Here is an 18,022-nt window from a genome sequence, read left to right as displayed (position 1 = left end):
TTAAACTTCTGTGAGAAAGATTTGTACATTATTCAATTGAGTTTTTTACAATGGAAAAAATGCTTTTATGGAAGGAATAATTAATACTGAAAATATTCAGTTTATTTTGTCAAAGATGATTAATAAGGATATACCTGGTTAAGCTTGTTCCCTAGCCTTCCCTAGAGTATGGAGGATGCCTGGCTTATAAGCTAGTTTTCAGTCCCTGACAAAAATCTTAAAAAGGGCTACCTGTACAACCTACAGAAAGTGGAGAAAGAGATACCTCACACAGAAAAGACATATAAGAGAGTAGCTGTGCATATACTCAGTTATATTTCCGCGAGTCTCTGGGAAGTGGATTAGTACAGGGTTGAGTAATTTCTTCATTTAGATAACAACCAATTATTGGGTGTTTTCTAGGTTGGATATTGTGCTCAGTGCTATACATACAGTATTTCATTTTATCTACTTAATAATTATGAAATTGATGATTTCACCTTTCACATTTGAGGCAACTGAGATGTAAAGAGGATAAATAAGCTGCCATAGTCACACATCAAGTAAGTATAATGATTGGGTCTTGAGCTTGTTTGTCCTATTTTTAGTTTAGTCACATTCAGATCTCTTTTAGCTATATATTTAGTGACAGTAACACATACCCTTTAAATAATGCATTTAAAAGATTAGAGGACAGATTTCAAAGATAAATATGAAGGAGAATTTGTCATATTCTTCTCTTTAATGAGGGTCCCAGGACATCTTTAAAAAGTACAAATTGAAGTTTATGTGACTAAGCAGGTTTGAAATACATAGATGTGAATATTTCATGACTTTTCCTCAAAGATCAAGACTGAACATTCATTAAAAAGACAAAAAAACAAAGAACCATGATTTTGCCTCTGTAATCCTGGGAACACAGATGTTATCTCCTTTTTCTAAACTTTCTTTCTAAATTCCCTTAGCCAGAGGCCCTCAATGTATTTATTTATGTTGCTCAGTTATTCATTTCAACTATTCCACTTCAGGTGGAATTCCTAGGGTTTCCTGAGTCCCAGGGTATGCAGACTCACCCTGCTTCTCTAAGAGGAATAAGGAATTTCCATATATATATATATATATATATATATATATATATATATATATATATATATATATATATATAGTGGTCAAATTACATAACGGAAGTGTGAAAAAGGAATCTATCACTCTCATGAACCAGGTGTGTTCATTTTTCTATGTCTCATCCTAGTTAATATTTATATCATTGTAATGTATAATCAGATTTAATTAAATATTCTGACTTTTTCATTCATATTTTCTACATTGTTATATAATTTTGTGTAATAATCTAATAGAATGTATAAATATATATAAATATAGACTATTCAAATACTATTATACATATACAGTATATACTGTACAATCTATACTAATAAAATAGGTATAAAATGGGTTCTCATTTTTAATATGTATTTCTTTACTATAGTAACTTTTTTTCTTTGTATCTTGTTGTCTAGTTTATTTTCTCCTATATTGTTCATTTCCTTTGCTGTTACCTACTGAGGTTTTAATTTTGTTTCTTTTTAAAAAATCAATGCTCTGACATTTCCCCTAGCTTCTTTAATTTTAAAATAGTGATTTTTAAAAATGCAGTTTAAAGGGATCCAATGTCTAAGGGGTACCTCCCTTCTCCTTTTACCAACATTATAATGAATATTTTCAAAATCGAGCATATAAAAGGAAACAATTCAAAGAGAAATATTAAGGAATTAAGTTGAGTAAAAAGCTGATAAGAAAAGAAAACTATACAATCACTCTTACCAAATTCTTAGTGGGTTGGGCTTCACCCAGGGAAGTTGGTTTTCTTCCTTTACCCTTAAAAACCAAGTCATATTTACAATATTGATTATTAATCCTTTATTACTCCTTCCATTAATGTAATTGCTAATTTTCATATTACTCTCAGCTCATCTAATCTATTTGAATATCTACTTTAAATTATTTATTGTTAGTATGGCAGAATACTAATTTCATTTAGAAATAGAATATCAGAGAAAAGGGAGAAAAAAGAGAGGTTAGTCTTCTGAATAACCTGGATTCATAATTTTGCAAATATGCCCAGCACTGTGTTAATTGCTGTGAGGTATGAAAAACTAATATAGAAGAGTATACTAACAGAGACAAAAGTAGAATTTTAATCAACATGAAAATAACATTAGCATTAAGTTGTTAAATCCTTACCATAAATTTTATTCAGCTTTACCCAACAGAAGCAAAATGAAATAACTATAAAAAGCCTGTAGCATGCCTAACTCACGAAGAAAATTCAATATAGCTGACCATCTTTAACATCTTGCCTTCTCATTTCAAGAAAAATGTGGATTGTAGCAGGTTAATTTTGTAACATAATTTTATTTAATTTCAAGATTTAAATTATTTGTGTATTTTCTTTTTCTACAATTAGTTGATTTTGGAATATGGTAATCAATGCAAAGCTCAACACATGAGAGAAAGAATTGCAAATATACAGCATACCTATAACCTTTAACCCTTTCTAGGCCAAGAGGTGATATCGCTAGTTTGCTCTGCAGTCTTTTCAGTTAAGCCCTGACTTGAAGCTTATACTCAACATAAGCCATTACTAAGCAACTGGATGTGTAAGCAACATGAAACGAACTTGCTATTCCTGCATTAGATAGTACAGTAGTCCCTCTGTATTTGTGGGGGATTGGTTACAGGACCCCGGTGGATACCAAAATCCAAGGATGGATGCTCAAGTCCCTTATATAAAATAGCGCTGAATTTGCATATAACCAGGCACATGCTCCTGTATACTTTAAATCATCTCTAAATTACTTACAATACCTAATACAATGTAAATGCTATGTAAATAGTTGTAAACACAAAATAAATGCTGTGTCAATAGTTGTCGATGTGGCTTGACAAATTCGAGTTTTGCTTCTTGGAACTTTCTAGAGATTTTTTTTCGAATATTTTTGATCCACAGTTGGTTGAATCTGAGGATGCAGAACCCATGGATATGAAAGGCTGACTGTACTTTAAATCACTATAAATAAGGATTAAGAGATGGTAGGCTAGAATGTAAAGTCTTCATGAATCTTAAGCTTGGCCTTGAAGGATGCATAGAACAAGAGAGATCAGATTTTCAGAAAAGAGAACAGTAGAAATTCCATATAAGGAACTAACATTAGTAAGGGGACAAGATTGGAAATAAGCTTGGCAAATCCACAACACCAAGAGGGCACTGGCTTGCATCAAGTAGATAATGTAATGATAAATGAAGTGGTCCAACCAACTTATACGGTCCAACATATATTTTCATCACTGTCAGTAGGGCTCAAGGACAGTCTTACCATTTTCCCTTCTGTGGGCAACTACTAGTATTAAAAATTAAAAACACACACAATCCTTTTTCTATCATAAAAATGTTAAAATTTTCTTTTAAAAATTATAAGAAATATTTTTGGCTTTATGTGGCAGCTGGTAAAATTCCTGAGGAGGGAGTAAAAATAATAATAATAATAGTAATTATAAAACATTTATTGAAACTTTTTAGTACTAAGCACTCTATATTATGTCATTTTCACATCCTATAATGTAGGTACTATATTTTTCTCCACTTTGCAGGTGAAGAAACTGTTGTCTAGTGTCAAGATAATGTTTTCCAAATTTTGTTTTATTGTTTACATTTCATGACCACTAGCAGAGAAGTAGGAAAAACTTAGCCCTATACTTATCAAAATTATTGAGGCAAAAAACTTGAAAATTGTTGGACATAAATATGCCCAATTTTTACATACAAATATATTTGTTAAATACATTTGATTACCCATTTTATTGGCTATGAGTTCTTATAAGTGTGTACATATATGGATTAAAATTATTAAGACATTTTAGAAATAAAAATTTACCATTCCTCACCCAACTTATTACACTAGCCTCCTTGAAAGTTATTATGGCAATAAAATTTATTATTTTCTTTCATTTATTTATTTTCTTTTTTTAATTGAAGTATAGTTGACTTACAATGTTGCTTTCATTTATTTTTAGTACCTTTTTAAAAATGATTTATTTGCCCTAGCCAAGAGATTAATAGGTACTTTACAAGTTGAGGCTTTCCTCTTCTAGAATTGAGTAAATGTATTTCAATTTTCTTATAAGCACTTAGATTTCTATGCTAACAGACTTGATCATCAGAGAATGATAGTATCTTATCACTGGAGTTGTTTACATTTTTGTTCAAACAGTCCTCAGCTTACCTTGCTGGTGCAGTTCAACAGTGTTAATGTGCCCTGTGAAACTGTTGATAGGTGAAGATTGAAATCATCACTGATATTCATTTTAAGGAATTGCTTCAACTTTCGAGCAGCACGATATAAAAACGAAGCTTCCTATTACAGAAAAAACATCAGAAGGGCTGTGTTTCAAATAAAATATTAAGAAGTGATAGCCTTTCCTAAGGAGGCTAAGGCCAGAACTGTATTGCTAAGTAACACCCCACCTCCACCCCAGTTTTCTTCTATTCCAGTTAATCGCATGACTGAAGAGCCACTAGACTGAAACTGTTTAGCTCCCAGGTGACAGCCTAAAGTGCCTAGAACCCAGTTTAATGATTATCTGATTTTTAAAAGTCTCTTTTCTTTGCTATGTGTGATCTTATTGCTTATGAGTGAACATATAACAAGTTTATTCAATTTTAAACAAGGAAACTAAAGGAGAGGGCTTCTGGAAGCAACAATAGTGAAAGGTATGTGCGATTTTTCTTATTGTTATTATTTTTGCCCTTTTTGAGCTATGGACGAATAGCTGGCAATAAGAAAATAAAGGGCCTATTCACCTAAAACAAGTTTTTCATATATTTAATGTAAGAAATTTAAAAAAAAAAGAATTTATGGATATACTCTTAAATGCCATGAGGTTAACTCAGCTATTGTGAGTTTAAAAAAAGTCTATTGAATAGCACACTAGTTTCTGCAGAAACAGATGACACAAATTTGTGTTGGAAGTTCTGTAGATTGTAATATTATACCAAATAGAAATGGTAGTGGTTTGAAGATAAGCAAATATTGAAAGAAAAAATTCCAAAATGCCTACAACTAAATTACTCCCATTACTTGTGTGTGTGTGTGTGTGTGTGTGTGTGTGCAAGCAGTCACTCTGACAAGCATTTTCCTGCATAAAAATTTCGGAAATAAGAGATATGTGTCTTTGAATTCAGCAGTTCTTCTAGTATTTTCAAGGTGAAAATGAAATGCTAAAATTAAAAGGAATATTTATCAAATAAGCATAGGGCTATTTATAAAATAAAAGTATAAAAGACCATAGTATAACTTAACATATCAATGGGAATTGTCGGGTTAAAGCCAAAAGACTGTGTTATTAATATAATCAATATAATTAACAGAGATACAAAAAATATAAGCTTCTATGAAACCAAGCTTGAATGACATATAAACTCCAAATAATTATCATTACCTTATTATCATCACATGAATGTTTTTTAAAAAAGTTAGGTTCGTTATTCAGGCAATTGCTATCAAAGTCTATCATGCTGTCCTGTAATAAATATAAAATAATATGGTTAAACTGGGGACCTTTCTAGCATGTAGTAATTATAAAAATAACAATGTTATAATACTTGGTATTTATATGTGCGCTTTAAGGAAAATAACTTTAGTCTGACTTAGCTGACTAGGCAGGAAGAATAGTTGTCTATAGTTGAAGAATAAACAAGTATATACACAAACCCTCACGTATTTAGAGCTTCCCCCAGACTCCATAGGTTAATCTCAGAAATCATTGAGAGAAACTGGCTTTTTTGAGGAAATAAAAGTACCTATTTTAGAAGTTATACTACATAGACAACGTACTATAAATTTTGAAATCATGAAGTTAAGATGCATTTAAGAGGTTATTTGGTCCAATTTCCTGCCACTATCAAACAGCGACAAAGGGAATTTACTTTAGAATGAAGGGAAAGCCTCTTGACAGTAAGTAAAGTTGAAATTCATTCTGCAGCATTTTAAATAATCCAGTTGGGGATGTTTGAGGTAGAATTTTGCTGAGAAAAAAGTGAGATTGAATATGTGCATTGTCATTGTCATGTAAGAGGGGGGAAGGCAGACTGGCACATTCTCATTTTCCTTTTCTAAGGAATGTAGTATTAGAAGGTGGGGATTAGCTGAATCAAGAATGTACTTGACATATTAGGAAGAATTTCCTAAGGATTCAGATTCTTTATGCACAGGATTGGACTAGCTCTGTCCAGCAAACTAGCCATTCCATGCTATCAGAGTTTCTAGAAGGACTTCAATCAATCTTAGCCTATGTGTTGTCAACTAAGGAACAGATAAAAAGTGGAGTAATGGCAGGATGTAATCATGGGCTTCTAATCTTCATCTGCCTCTCAGAAAAATATGCATTACTCTTCTCACCATTGAAAAGCATAAATGGTCTTTGGATTTATCCTGACTTTAAATGTATCTGTTTTACCTATAAGAATTACAGCCTGAACACGTAATCATTCATTTCACCATTCAACACTTACTACAGGCCAATGGGCAAAGTCCTCTGCCAAGCTTGATAGGGGAAAAGAGACAAGAAAACACAGTCCCATTTTCTTATGCCATTTGATGTAAAGGGCAGATGATGCATCCTTGGACACTTGTACATCGCTTCTTATATTTGTAAAAGTATGCTTATGTAAACAGAAGATTTGTTAGTGCCAAACATCCCAGTCATACCGCAAATATCTCAAGTGCAAATAGATATATTTTTCTATAACTATCCTCATGTTGCCATTATACATATTCCTGAAAAGATAGTGGAAAATTAATGTTTGCCTGTTAAATCATTTTCCTATTGACTTGCATTTAACCCTAAGAAGGACAATAAATCATGTATACATTTCTCTCTGATAAAACATGCTTTTCATTTTTGCCATGCCATCCATCAAAAAAAGAAGATAAATGTGCAGCTAATCTGTATGATGTTTTCCAATTTACCAAAAATATTATATGAACTAGTACCTATTTCTTGGAGCATTTTAACAAATTGCTTGACACACGAATATTTGAAAAGCCATATTGGTTAAGCCATTGCTCCAGGTATTTAACAAAACTCATTTTTGGCAGATACAGAAAGTATGTTTTTATACCAGGTAATTTGTTTGCCAAATGTGTACAGCAGTAGATAAAATTTTCACTTAAAAGGTTCACTTAAAAGGTTGACTCCTATAAAAGTCACAATTATAGTTGACTAGTTGACTTTAGTGCATTTTATGAACAGATTCAACATGAGCATACATGAGTGCCAACTACAGTTGCTTTCTGAAATTGTTTCCATTTAAGCCCTGTGAGAAGGATGGCTCAGACTAAGATATGTAGAATCATGGAGTTGGAAAGAACCTTATATATCCATCTTTTGATTTAACAAATAGTAGAATTACTTTATCAGTAATAGTTTCTTACAGGCATCTTGACATATTTGAATATTTCTTCATATTTATTATGAATATGAAAGAAACGAGACAAGCCAAGATCACATTGACTGTGAACTCAGTATTTTCCAGTTAAAAAAATTATGTTACATAAGTTGTTCCTAAAATACCTAATGTTCTTTCGATTTGTAGAATTCCATCTTCTTTCATTTTAGCATAGTTTTCTTCTATCTTTAAATTTTTTTCTAATGCATGCACAGCAGCCCCTTACCCAGAAACACTAATTATATACACAGTTGATTTTCTATTTCACTTTTTTCTTTTATATATTTATCTTTGATTTTTTAAGATTCAATTTTGTGTGGTTTTCTCCAACATGTCTTCCATATGCCTGTTCTAGTGGGGCACTCATGGTCACATGTGCTCTAAGAGAACTAATGTCTATTTACTGCCCATAAATGATTCTCATTGGCAGCTACATTACTGATAGCTGTCTCCTTTCTATTCTCCTTCTATTTTGTAGGTCTGGGCCTGAGGATTGGGGTTTTGATATGAAGAAGAAAGATTCAGTCTCGTGTCTTACTATTCTTTGTAAATGAACTTGGTCCCTACAGAAATATTTTTCATTTCTGATTATCACTATCACAGCACACTCACGGCCCAAAGTCTTATGGCATATAAAGACTCATTTGGAGGACCTTTTGAAAAGTGAAACTTATTTTTAATGAAATCTGTAGCCTGTATGAAAATTAAAAAGGTCTGTATTGTTCTTGGAATCCTATTTCAAATGTTACAAATTTTACCATTAGGTAGCTTACCAGATTATTGTAAGAATTGGTAGTTAATTCCTTGCTTAAATTAAAAGTCATTCATTTATTCTTCAATCAAATACTTGTCGAACATCTACCATGTGCCATATAGTAGTGGAGAGAGAACTGTGATCAAAATCACAGAGGGTTCCTTCCTTCAAGAAATTTACTGTCTGCTGGTAAAGACAGACATCAATCCAATAATCACAATCAAATCTCAAATTAATAATTGTCATGAATAAAAAGTATATGCTACCATAAAGCCTATAAAGAAGGATTTTACTTAGGAACCTCAGTAAAGCCTTCCCTAAGAAAGGAACACTTCAACTGAGATCTGAAGCATGAGTAAACTAGAGAAAAAGAAAATAGAGGAGGATTAAAGATGTAGAAAACAGCATGTATGGCTTCAGTTAAGTGGGAGGGAATAATGGCAGATAGGCTGCTGGATGAAAGAGAACAAGGGAAAGCCGGTACATAGCTGAGAAAGCAAGAGAAATCACCGGTTTCATACGAAAGAGATCTGGAGGAAACTAAATTATGCTGGGGCTTAAGGACATGTTAAGGAGCTTTGTCTTGATCCTAAAATCAATAATTAATGACTAAATGCCTTTTTCAAACATCATATTAATAGCAGCATGGTAAATGGTTTGGAAGGGTTCAAGAAAGTATGTGTGTGAATCTTTAGGAGGCTAGTACATAGTGCTTGAGATAATGGTTTATTGGACTGGTTGGTGGGAAAGAATGTAGAGATAGGTGAATAGACTTGAGAAATATTTAGAAAGCAAATATAACATTATTTGAGAGTTAAAGTTAAGGAAGATTGACAGACCAGGGCTGATTCCTGGGTTTCTGGTGTGTGCAGCAGGATATACTGTGTTGCCATTCACTGAGATAGGGAATAGTAGTAGAGGTGGTGTGAATAAAATATGTTTGGTTTTAAACAGATGAAGTTTGAGTTGACATTCAGAGATCCAAGAACATACATAAAGTAGCCAGAAAGTTAGAAAACCTGGGGAATAGACTGTTTTAAGAAGGTGGTGTTCCATAATGTACAATGCCAACCGAAAGGTCAAGTAAGTTGTCTTGTACAAAATCTATTCACATAAAGAAAACAAAATTAAATTAGAAAAACAGCTGAAAATAGATGGTAAAATGAAGTATTAAGCAGATATGATATTTGTTTTGAGATAATATTTATAAGCAAGAGCATATGCTTATGATAAAACATGCTTATAATAAAAATCTTTCAAAAGAAAAAGGTGTTATATATAAGCATATATTCAAATGTATATGCATATGCACAAACATGAACATATGTATAAGACTTGATTAATTAATCTTCATTTGACTTGCTGGGATAATCAATATTCTTCTCCTTCTGTAAAACATATTGACTAATGCCCACAGTATACCAAAGACTCCCAACTCCAGTTTCTGATATACTCATGTGTTTTTGCATTCACAATTTGAGGTGCATATTTACTAAGTCAATTCCTTAACACTAAGATACTTATTATTTAATTAGATCACTTAATTAAATACTATATAAATCAAAGAATATTAGAATGAAAATACAGTGTGTGTAGGACTTCCAGTTTCCAGTCTGGGAGGTAAGGAGCTTAGAAGTCACCGTTCCATCATAACAACAAGTAAAATGCTGAACAAATGGAAGAATCAGCAACTCTTCTTATATCTGTCAGAGAAGTGAGGTCACAGGATAAACTGCCTCCCCAAATATTGGAGAAACAGACAGCTGATACAATAATTACAATTTACAGAACCAGAAACCCAGGAGCAGAAACCTCCATGTGAACCAGTGCTGGGATAGAAAAACCTGAACTGTAATTGATGAATTACTGGAAGCTCAGAATGGACAAGTCTTAGAGTTAAAATTCCAAGGGGACCTATCACTGGAGGTCCCCCTTTGCTCACACTTTTTCTGATCTTTACTTACAGGAGTTCTATGAGGTCCTCACAGTGAATATGAGAAAAATCCCCATGTGCTTCTCGCAGAGAGAGGGAAAAAGCATTGATTTTGAAATATGCCAGAGTGTTATGTTATTCTTAACAAGGCCTCCCCTTAGGAGAACCTAACCTACTGGAATTTTATCAGAGCCTAACCTATCTGGGGTAAGGGAAATACCAAACTCCAGTCCTTGCTAGACATCCTTTCTCACCTAAGTGGGGAGGTATTGAGGCACTGGTAAAGTTTACAGTCCAGGGGCACAGACTCATCAAAAGACTGAGACCTAATCAAAGGACTATAAAAAGCTTCCCATCTCCCCACACCTTATCACTATATTACTAAAAGCCCATTTACCACAGGTTTATTTATGCAGAACATCATGTCCACCTTCCAACAAAAAATTACAAAGAATACTAAAAGGCACAAAACACAATTTGAAGAGACAGAGCAAGCATCAGAACCAGAGATAGATACAGCAGTGATGTTGAAGTTATCTGACTGGGAATTTTAAAAAATATTATTATTATGCTATGGCCTTTAGTGGGAAAATATGATGCAGGAAAAAATGGATAATGTAAACAGAGAGATGGAAATTCTAAGAAAGAATCAAAAAGAAATGCTAGAGATAAAAAGCACTGTAATAGAATTATGGGCTCTTTATTAAATTAGACATGGCTGAGGAAAGAATCTCTGAGCTTGAGCATATGACAATAGAACTTCCAAAACTGAAAAGAAAAAAGAAAAAATACCAGGGGAAAAAATCGAACAGAATATCTAAGACTGTGGACAACTACAAAATGTGTAACATATGCATAGCAAGAATATCAGAAGAAAGAGAGAAAGGAACAGAAGCAATATTTGAAGCAATAATGGCTGAGAATTTTTCCCAAATCAATGCCAGACATCAAACCACACATCCAGAAAGCTCACAGAACACCAAGCAGGATAAATGCCCCAAATCATATACTTAGGCGTATCATATTCAAACTTTAGAAAATCAAAGATAAAGAAAACATTTTGAAATAAGCCACGGGGGTCAGGGGGGGAAACTTACTTACAAAAAAGCAAAGATAAAAATTGCATCCAATTTCTCTTCTGAAATTATTCAAACAAGAAAAAAGTGAAGTGAAATATTTAAAATGTTGAGAGAAAAAACCCACCAACCTAGAGTTCTGTACCCTGAGAAATTAGCCTTCAAAGGGGAAAAAGAAATAAAGACTTTCTCAAACAAAAATTGAGGTAATTTGTTGCCAGTAGAACTGCCATGAAAGGAATGTTAAAAAAAAGTTCTTTAGAGAGAAGAAAAATGATACAGATCAGAAACTCAGAGCTACGTAGAAAAAGGAGGAGCATGAGAGGATGAATAAATGAAGAAAAAAATAAAAACTTTTATTTTCTTATTCTGAATTGGTCTAACACTTTGATTAAAATAATAATGACAACAATGCATTTGACTATATCTAATTTGATTATATATATACATATATACACACATATATATAAAATGCATGCTTATATATAAGTGAAATCAATGAAGCAGTGATATGAGGGACAGGAGGAAAGAAAAGAGGAACTAGGAATATTTTGTTATTTTTAAGGTACTTGTACTACTTGTGAAGTGGCACAGAGTTATTTCAAAGTGGACTTTGATTAATTGCAAATATACATACCAAACTCTAGGGCAACCACTAATAAAAATTTAAAAAGAAGTATAATTGTTATGCTAAGAAAGGACAGAAATGGAATCATATAAAATGTCACAACCATAAAAGACAAATAAAGTGTGAAGACAAAAATAGGAACAAAGAATAAGAGCAACAAATAGAAAACAGTAAAAAACATATGGTAAATATTGGTCCAACTATATCAATAATCACTTTAAAATGTCAACAGTCTAAATACACCAGTTAAAAGACAGAGATTGTCAGAGTGGGTCAAAAAACACAACCTAATTATATATTGTCTATAAAAAACCTACTTTTAATATAAAGACACGTATAGATTAAAAGTAAAATGAAGAAATATATACAATGCTAACATTAATGAAATGAAAGCAGGGTAGCTATATGAATTTTAAACAGAGCCAACTTCAGAGAAAGGAAGGTTATCAGAATGAAATGGACAATACATAATGATAATGGAGACAACTGTCCAAGAAGATATGACAATTCTTAATGTGTACGCAGCTAACAGCAAAGAGTCTAAATACATGAGGGAAAACTGATAGAATACTAAGAGAAATAGATGAATCCACTATTATAGTTGAAAACTTTAATATCTTTCTATCATAAATGGACAGATCCAGCAGGCAGAAAATCAGTAAGGACATAGTTGAACTTGACAGCACAATCAGTTAACTCTATATAGGTGGCATGCATAGACAACTTCATATTTCATCCACCAACAGCAGATTACATAGTTTTCTCAAGAACACATGGAATATCCTCCAAAAGAGAGCAAATTATGGGCCATAAATTGAATCTTAACAAGTTTAAAAGAATAGAAATCATGTAATGTCTGCTATTAGATCACAATAGAATCAAATTAGAAATCAATAACAGAAAGACAGCTGGGACATCCCAAAGTATTTGGAGATTAAACAATACACTTTGAAGTTATATGTGGATTGAAGAAGAAATTTCAAGAGAAATTTTAAAATATTTGAAATAAATAAAAATATAACATTGAAATCTGTGGGATTCAGTGAAAGCAGTGCTTAGAGGGAAATGTATAGTATTGACTGCATGTGTTAAATAAGGAAAATATCTAAAATCAATAATCTAAGCTTCCACCTTAGGAAACTACAAAAGAAGAGAAAATTAAATCCAAAGTAAGCAAAAGATAAAAAAAAAAAAGTAATAATAAAAGTTAAAGCAGAGATCAATTAAATTGAAAACAGGATATCAATAAACTCAACAAAACAAAAAACTTCTCCTTTGGAAATATAAATAAAATTGATAAACCTTAGCCAGATTAACTAAGAAAAAAAAAAAAAGACACAAATTTCCTAATATCAAAAATGAAAGAGGGGACATCATTACAGATCCCATGAACATTAACAAGGATAATAGATACTCTAGATGATAATTGATAATCTAGATGAAATTGACCAATTCCTTAAAAGACACAATCTGCCAAAATTTACCAAGAAATAGGCAATCTGAATAGGCCTATATCTATTAAAGCAATTCAATCAATTGTCAATAAGCTTACAAAACAGAAGCACCAGGCCCAGATGGGTTCACTGATTATTTCTATCAAACTCTTAAGGGAGAAATCATAGCTATTCTCTATAATCTCTTCCAGAAGAGAGAAGCAGAGGGAATACTTCCTATCTTGTTCTATGAGACCAGGCTTACCCTAATACCAAAACCAAATGAAGACAGTACAAGAAAAGAAAACCACAGATCAATATATCTTGTGAAAATAGACGCAAAAATCCTCAAAAAAATATAAGAAATTGAATCCAACAATGTATAAAATAATTATACACCATAACCAAGTGATATTTACCCATATATGTAAGACTGGTTCAACATTCAAAAAATCAAAGAATGTAATCTATCACTTTAAGAGGATAAAGAAGAAAAATCACATGATCAAATTAATAGATGCAGAAAAACCAGTTGACAAAATCCAACATGCATTCATTACAAAAAAAAACCCCAAAACACAAAAAATCCTCTCTGTAAACAAGGACTAGAGGGGAACTTCCCCAGTTTGATAAAGAGCATCTACAAAATCCTATAGCTAATAGCATAGTTAATGGTGAGAATCTCAGAACTTTCCTATGATCAGAACAAGGCAAATATGTCCCTCTCACCATTGCTTATCAACATTATATGAAAAAACCTAGGTGATTCAATATGACAAGAAAAGGAAAAAAAAAAGATATACAAATTAGGAAGGATGAAATATAACTGTCTTTTTTAGTAGATGACATTGTAATTTATGCAGACAATCCTAAAGAATCAACAGAAAAACAAAACAAAACAAAACAAAAAACCTCCTGGAACTAATAAATGATTATGCGAGGTTGCAGTATACAAAATTAGACAAAAGTTAATAGTTTTCTTCTATACCAGCAATGAACAAATGGAATTTGAAATTAAAAACACAACACTGTTTAGAGTACTTAGGTATAAATGTAACAAAATATGAACACGATCTTTATGAGGAAAACTACACAACTCTAGTGAAAGATCAAAGGAGACCTATATAAATGGAAAGATAGTCCATGTTCATGGATTGGAAGACTCAACGTTGTCAAGATGTTATCCCAACTTGACCTACAGATTTATCATAATCTCAAAAATCTCAGCAAGTTATTTTGTGATATCAACAACCTGATTCTAAAACTTATATGGAGAGGCAAGGAGAGGACTTGTTTACTAAGGTTGTTCATACAGACAGGTGGGGAATCAACAGAAGATTAACATTCTATCATTTAATGACTGCATTTGTGATTAGCCTTACATCCACAGTGACTGATTTCTTAAGAACTTAAATGTTTTTAAATATAATTTAATATCAGTCTTCCAGCCAGAGGTGATTTTACCTAGACAAGGTGAATAATGAGATAGGAGTGTAACATTCTCTTGCCACCTAGGGTCCCATAAAGTGGCCCAGCATACATTGAAACCATAGATTCCTGCCTTAGCTATATCAAACCTCAGACATTTTAAAAATTGAGACATAATTGACATATAACATTTGTTTCAGGTGTTCAACAATAATTTGATATTTTTATACATTGCAAAATGATCACCACAATCAGTCTAGTTCGATAAGTTTAGTTAACATCCATCACTACACATAGTTACAATTTTTATCTTGTGATGAGAACTTTTGAGGTTTACTCTATTAGCTATTTTCAAAATATACAATACAGTATTATTAACTGTAGTCACTGTGCTGTACATTACATCCCCAAGACATAATTCCCAGTTTTCTGGGATCATTCTGGATTATACCAGAATTACAACCTGTTTGTAGCTCCCCTTGCACTCTTAAAAGTGTTTCAGTTTGGGCAATAATGTATTTTCTCACCCTATTTGTACTATGGTGTTTTGATTTTGGTTTGCATGATATGGTTTTCCTATCTTTTAACTTTTTAAATTATTTTGAACATAAAAATATTTTAATGTCATATGTATTGCTTGCTTATCACTATTCAAACAATACTGAGATATATAATGAAAACCTTAAAATTTTTCTCCACTGCCCCCACTAGAATCACCTACCTGAGGTGATTCATATTAGCAGTTTGATAAGAATACCCTTCTTGCTCAAAAAACCTATGCATATGTGTAATGTACATACATGCATACAAAATTCACATATATACATGCATATTTAGGGATTATGAAGGCACTTTCCTTTACCATTTAAAAATATAGGATCATAATATATTCATTACTCTTCAACTTGTTATGTATTATTTTCACTTTATATTATGATCATCATTCTACGTCAAACATATCTAGAACAGCTTTTAAAAATAACTACATAATATTCTACACTAAGTGTATTCCAAGGTTTATTCAACACTTATTGATGAAAAAAGTCAATATTTGCTCCAACAAACAATGCTACAATAGACATCTTTGTATGTGTATGTGTGTGTATATATTTGTATGTGTACATTATCTCCTTTTATATTAATGTTTGCATTTTTGTAGAATTGGTTCCCATAATTGAGACTTGCTGAAGGAAATGGTATATTCATTTAAAAATTATTACGTTCAGTAAAAATGATTCATGCTTCCACCAGCAAATAAGGGAACCCATTTTGTCACATCTTTGTCAGCACCAAATGTCATAAGCCTTTCACAATTTTACCAATCCAGATATGTGAAAATTTGTGCCTCATTATAGCTTAAATTTGCATTTCCATGACTACTAGAGAATGAGCATCATTTCATGTTAATTGACAGTTTGCATTTCCTTTTCTATGAATAGCCTGTTCTTAACAATTTTCTTAGGTTGTCTGTCTTTTACTGATCAGTTTCTACATTTTATATAAGGAATTTTTGAAAACTTCCTATGTTTCATTTCAGGTGTATTTCTTACATAATGCATATTTTTTATACAATTGGTTTTAAGTTCAGAGATTAAAATAATTCATATTTATTATCAGATATTCTTTACTATTTCTTTATGCTCCTTTTCATTTGTTTTTTAATTTTGGTATATTGTTGGCTTTAGCATTTATTCTTTTTTATGACTAACTATGCTCTGATATTCAAGAAATGGGGGAGATATTTAATACAGTAATTTAATAGCTAAAATGTTTCCTACTAAATTTTATGCTAAAATTCTAAGGTGAATATACAGTACTATTAATTAACAACTATAAGTTAATTAATAAAAGCTCTGAGGCTACCAAAGTGTGATTATGTTATTTCCAGTCCTTCCTATAACCAAGAGTAACCAAAGTAAAGCAATTCTAATGAAATTTATTGTCATTTTGCTTCTCATTTAATTTACATTCATAAAATAGTATGTTTTATATTGCGTGTCTTCATAGTACATAAACAATAGCAGAAATAGAAAGTTAAGTGCTTTAACGATTAATATTGATGGTCGTTCTGTAGAGAACAGGCCAGGAATAAAAGCAAAAAACACCAGTCCAAAAATAACATTGAAAATGACTATATTATCAAATATAGTGTGTCAAAATAATATGCTTTTTTATGCAGAAAAGTTAGAAAATTTGTTAATGTGAATTTCAACTTGTGAAAATACCTCTATAGAATTTCTTTGATAAGGCACAATTATAAAAAAGTCAATCATACAAAATACTATATATAAAATAGATAAAAAACAAGATCCTACTATATAGCATAGAGAATATATTCAATATCTCACAATAACCTGTAGTGAAAAAGAATATGGGAAAAATATATATATGTATAATGGAATTGCTTTGCTGTACACCAGAAACTAACACAACACTGTAAATCAACTGTACTTCAATAAAAAAAATTAAAAGCCAATCAGCCAGCAAAATTCATTAGAAGCTCTTATAGTGTTATGAATACGAAACAAAGGGGGATACCACGAAAACTAAGATTTAATGAATAAATCTTAGTTTTAAACCCATTCTTTATCTTGTGTAAAATTGTATATGCCTTGCATGTCTTTTCTGGAAGTGAATATATTTGCTATATGTATGGGATGCCTTTTCAGTGTTACCAACACACCTTAGATACATAACTTGATATTTTATTCATTTGTGTTAATCAAGGTGTGGCTAGGTAAGCTTGGGGATAAGAAACAGTGTTCCAGGACTGGTATTATTCAGCAATTGGCAGATTTCCCTAGATATCAATGTTCATGTCAAATAGAAACACTGAATAATTACTGAAACCTGGCAGAATATTCACCTATAGCTGGTGTAGTGCCACAGATCAAGAAGTTGTGCATATCTACTCTGGATGTGTAGGAATGTTATTATGAGACATATATAAAAGTTTCATACAGGGCATCCATTCTCTGTTTCTTCTAAATAGACTGTAGTCCTACATCAGTGCAATGGGAAGAACACTGAAACTGAGGTGTGGATAACTACATCTTAACATTTCCACTATTTATATTAAATAATTTTTCAGTAATGGACTTCAGAGATTATGCAAGCCAAATTTCTAATCTTATGAATTAGAAAAGTCAGGCACAACAGCAGTTAACTGACTTGTCCAAAGTCTCAAAGCCAAAGTGGCAAAGCTGGGACTCTGGCCCAAACATTTTCATTCCAGACCAGTAGACCTATAACACCATGCTGACATATGGTAGCCTCTCCTTGAA

General features: G+C 32.0%; 2 protein-coding genes across 2 annotated transcripts in view; one reads left to right on the top strand and one right to left on the bottom strand.

Moving 5' to 3' along the window:
- Positions 1–17,214, top strand: part of ZC2HC1A (zinc finger C2HC-type containing 1A) — a 91,248-nt gene extending 74,034 nt beyond the window's left edge. The window contains exon 11 of the mRNA XM_082363540.1: positions 7,965–17,214. Coding sequence (XP_082219666.1) covers positions 7,965–8,040 — 76 coding nt within the window. The 3' untranslated portion in view covers positions 8,041–17,214. The remainder of the gene's footprint in view (positions 1–7,964) is intronic.
- Positions 1–18,022, bottom strand: part of IL7 (interleukin 7) — a gene marked incomplete at its 5' end in the record, with an annotated part of 49,527 nt that overhangs the window by 621 nt on the left and 30,884 nt on the right. The window contains 3 exon segments of the mRNA XM_082363644.1: positions 1,804–1,857; positions 4,263–4,394; positions 5,479–5,559. Coding sequence (XP_082219770.1) covers positions 1,804–1,857; positions 4,263–4,394; positions 5,479–5,559 — 267 coding nt within the window.

This window comes from Balaenoptera borealis (genome assembly GCF_965194805.1).
Source record: "Balaenoptera borealis genome assembly, chromosome: 17".
Taxonomy (NCBI): Eukaryota; Metazoa; Chordata; class Mammalia; order Artiodactyla; family Balaenopteridae; genus Balaenoptera; species Balaenoptera borealis.
The sequence above is the reverse complement of the archived record's forward strand: the minus strand, read 5'-3'. Positions and strand labels throughout refer to the sequence as shown.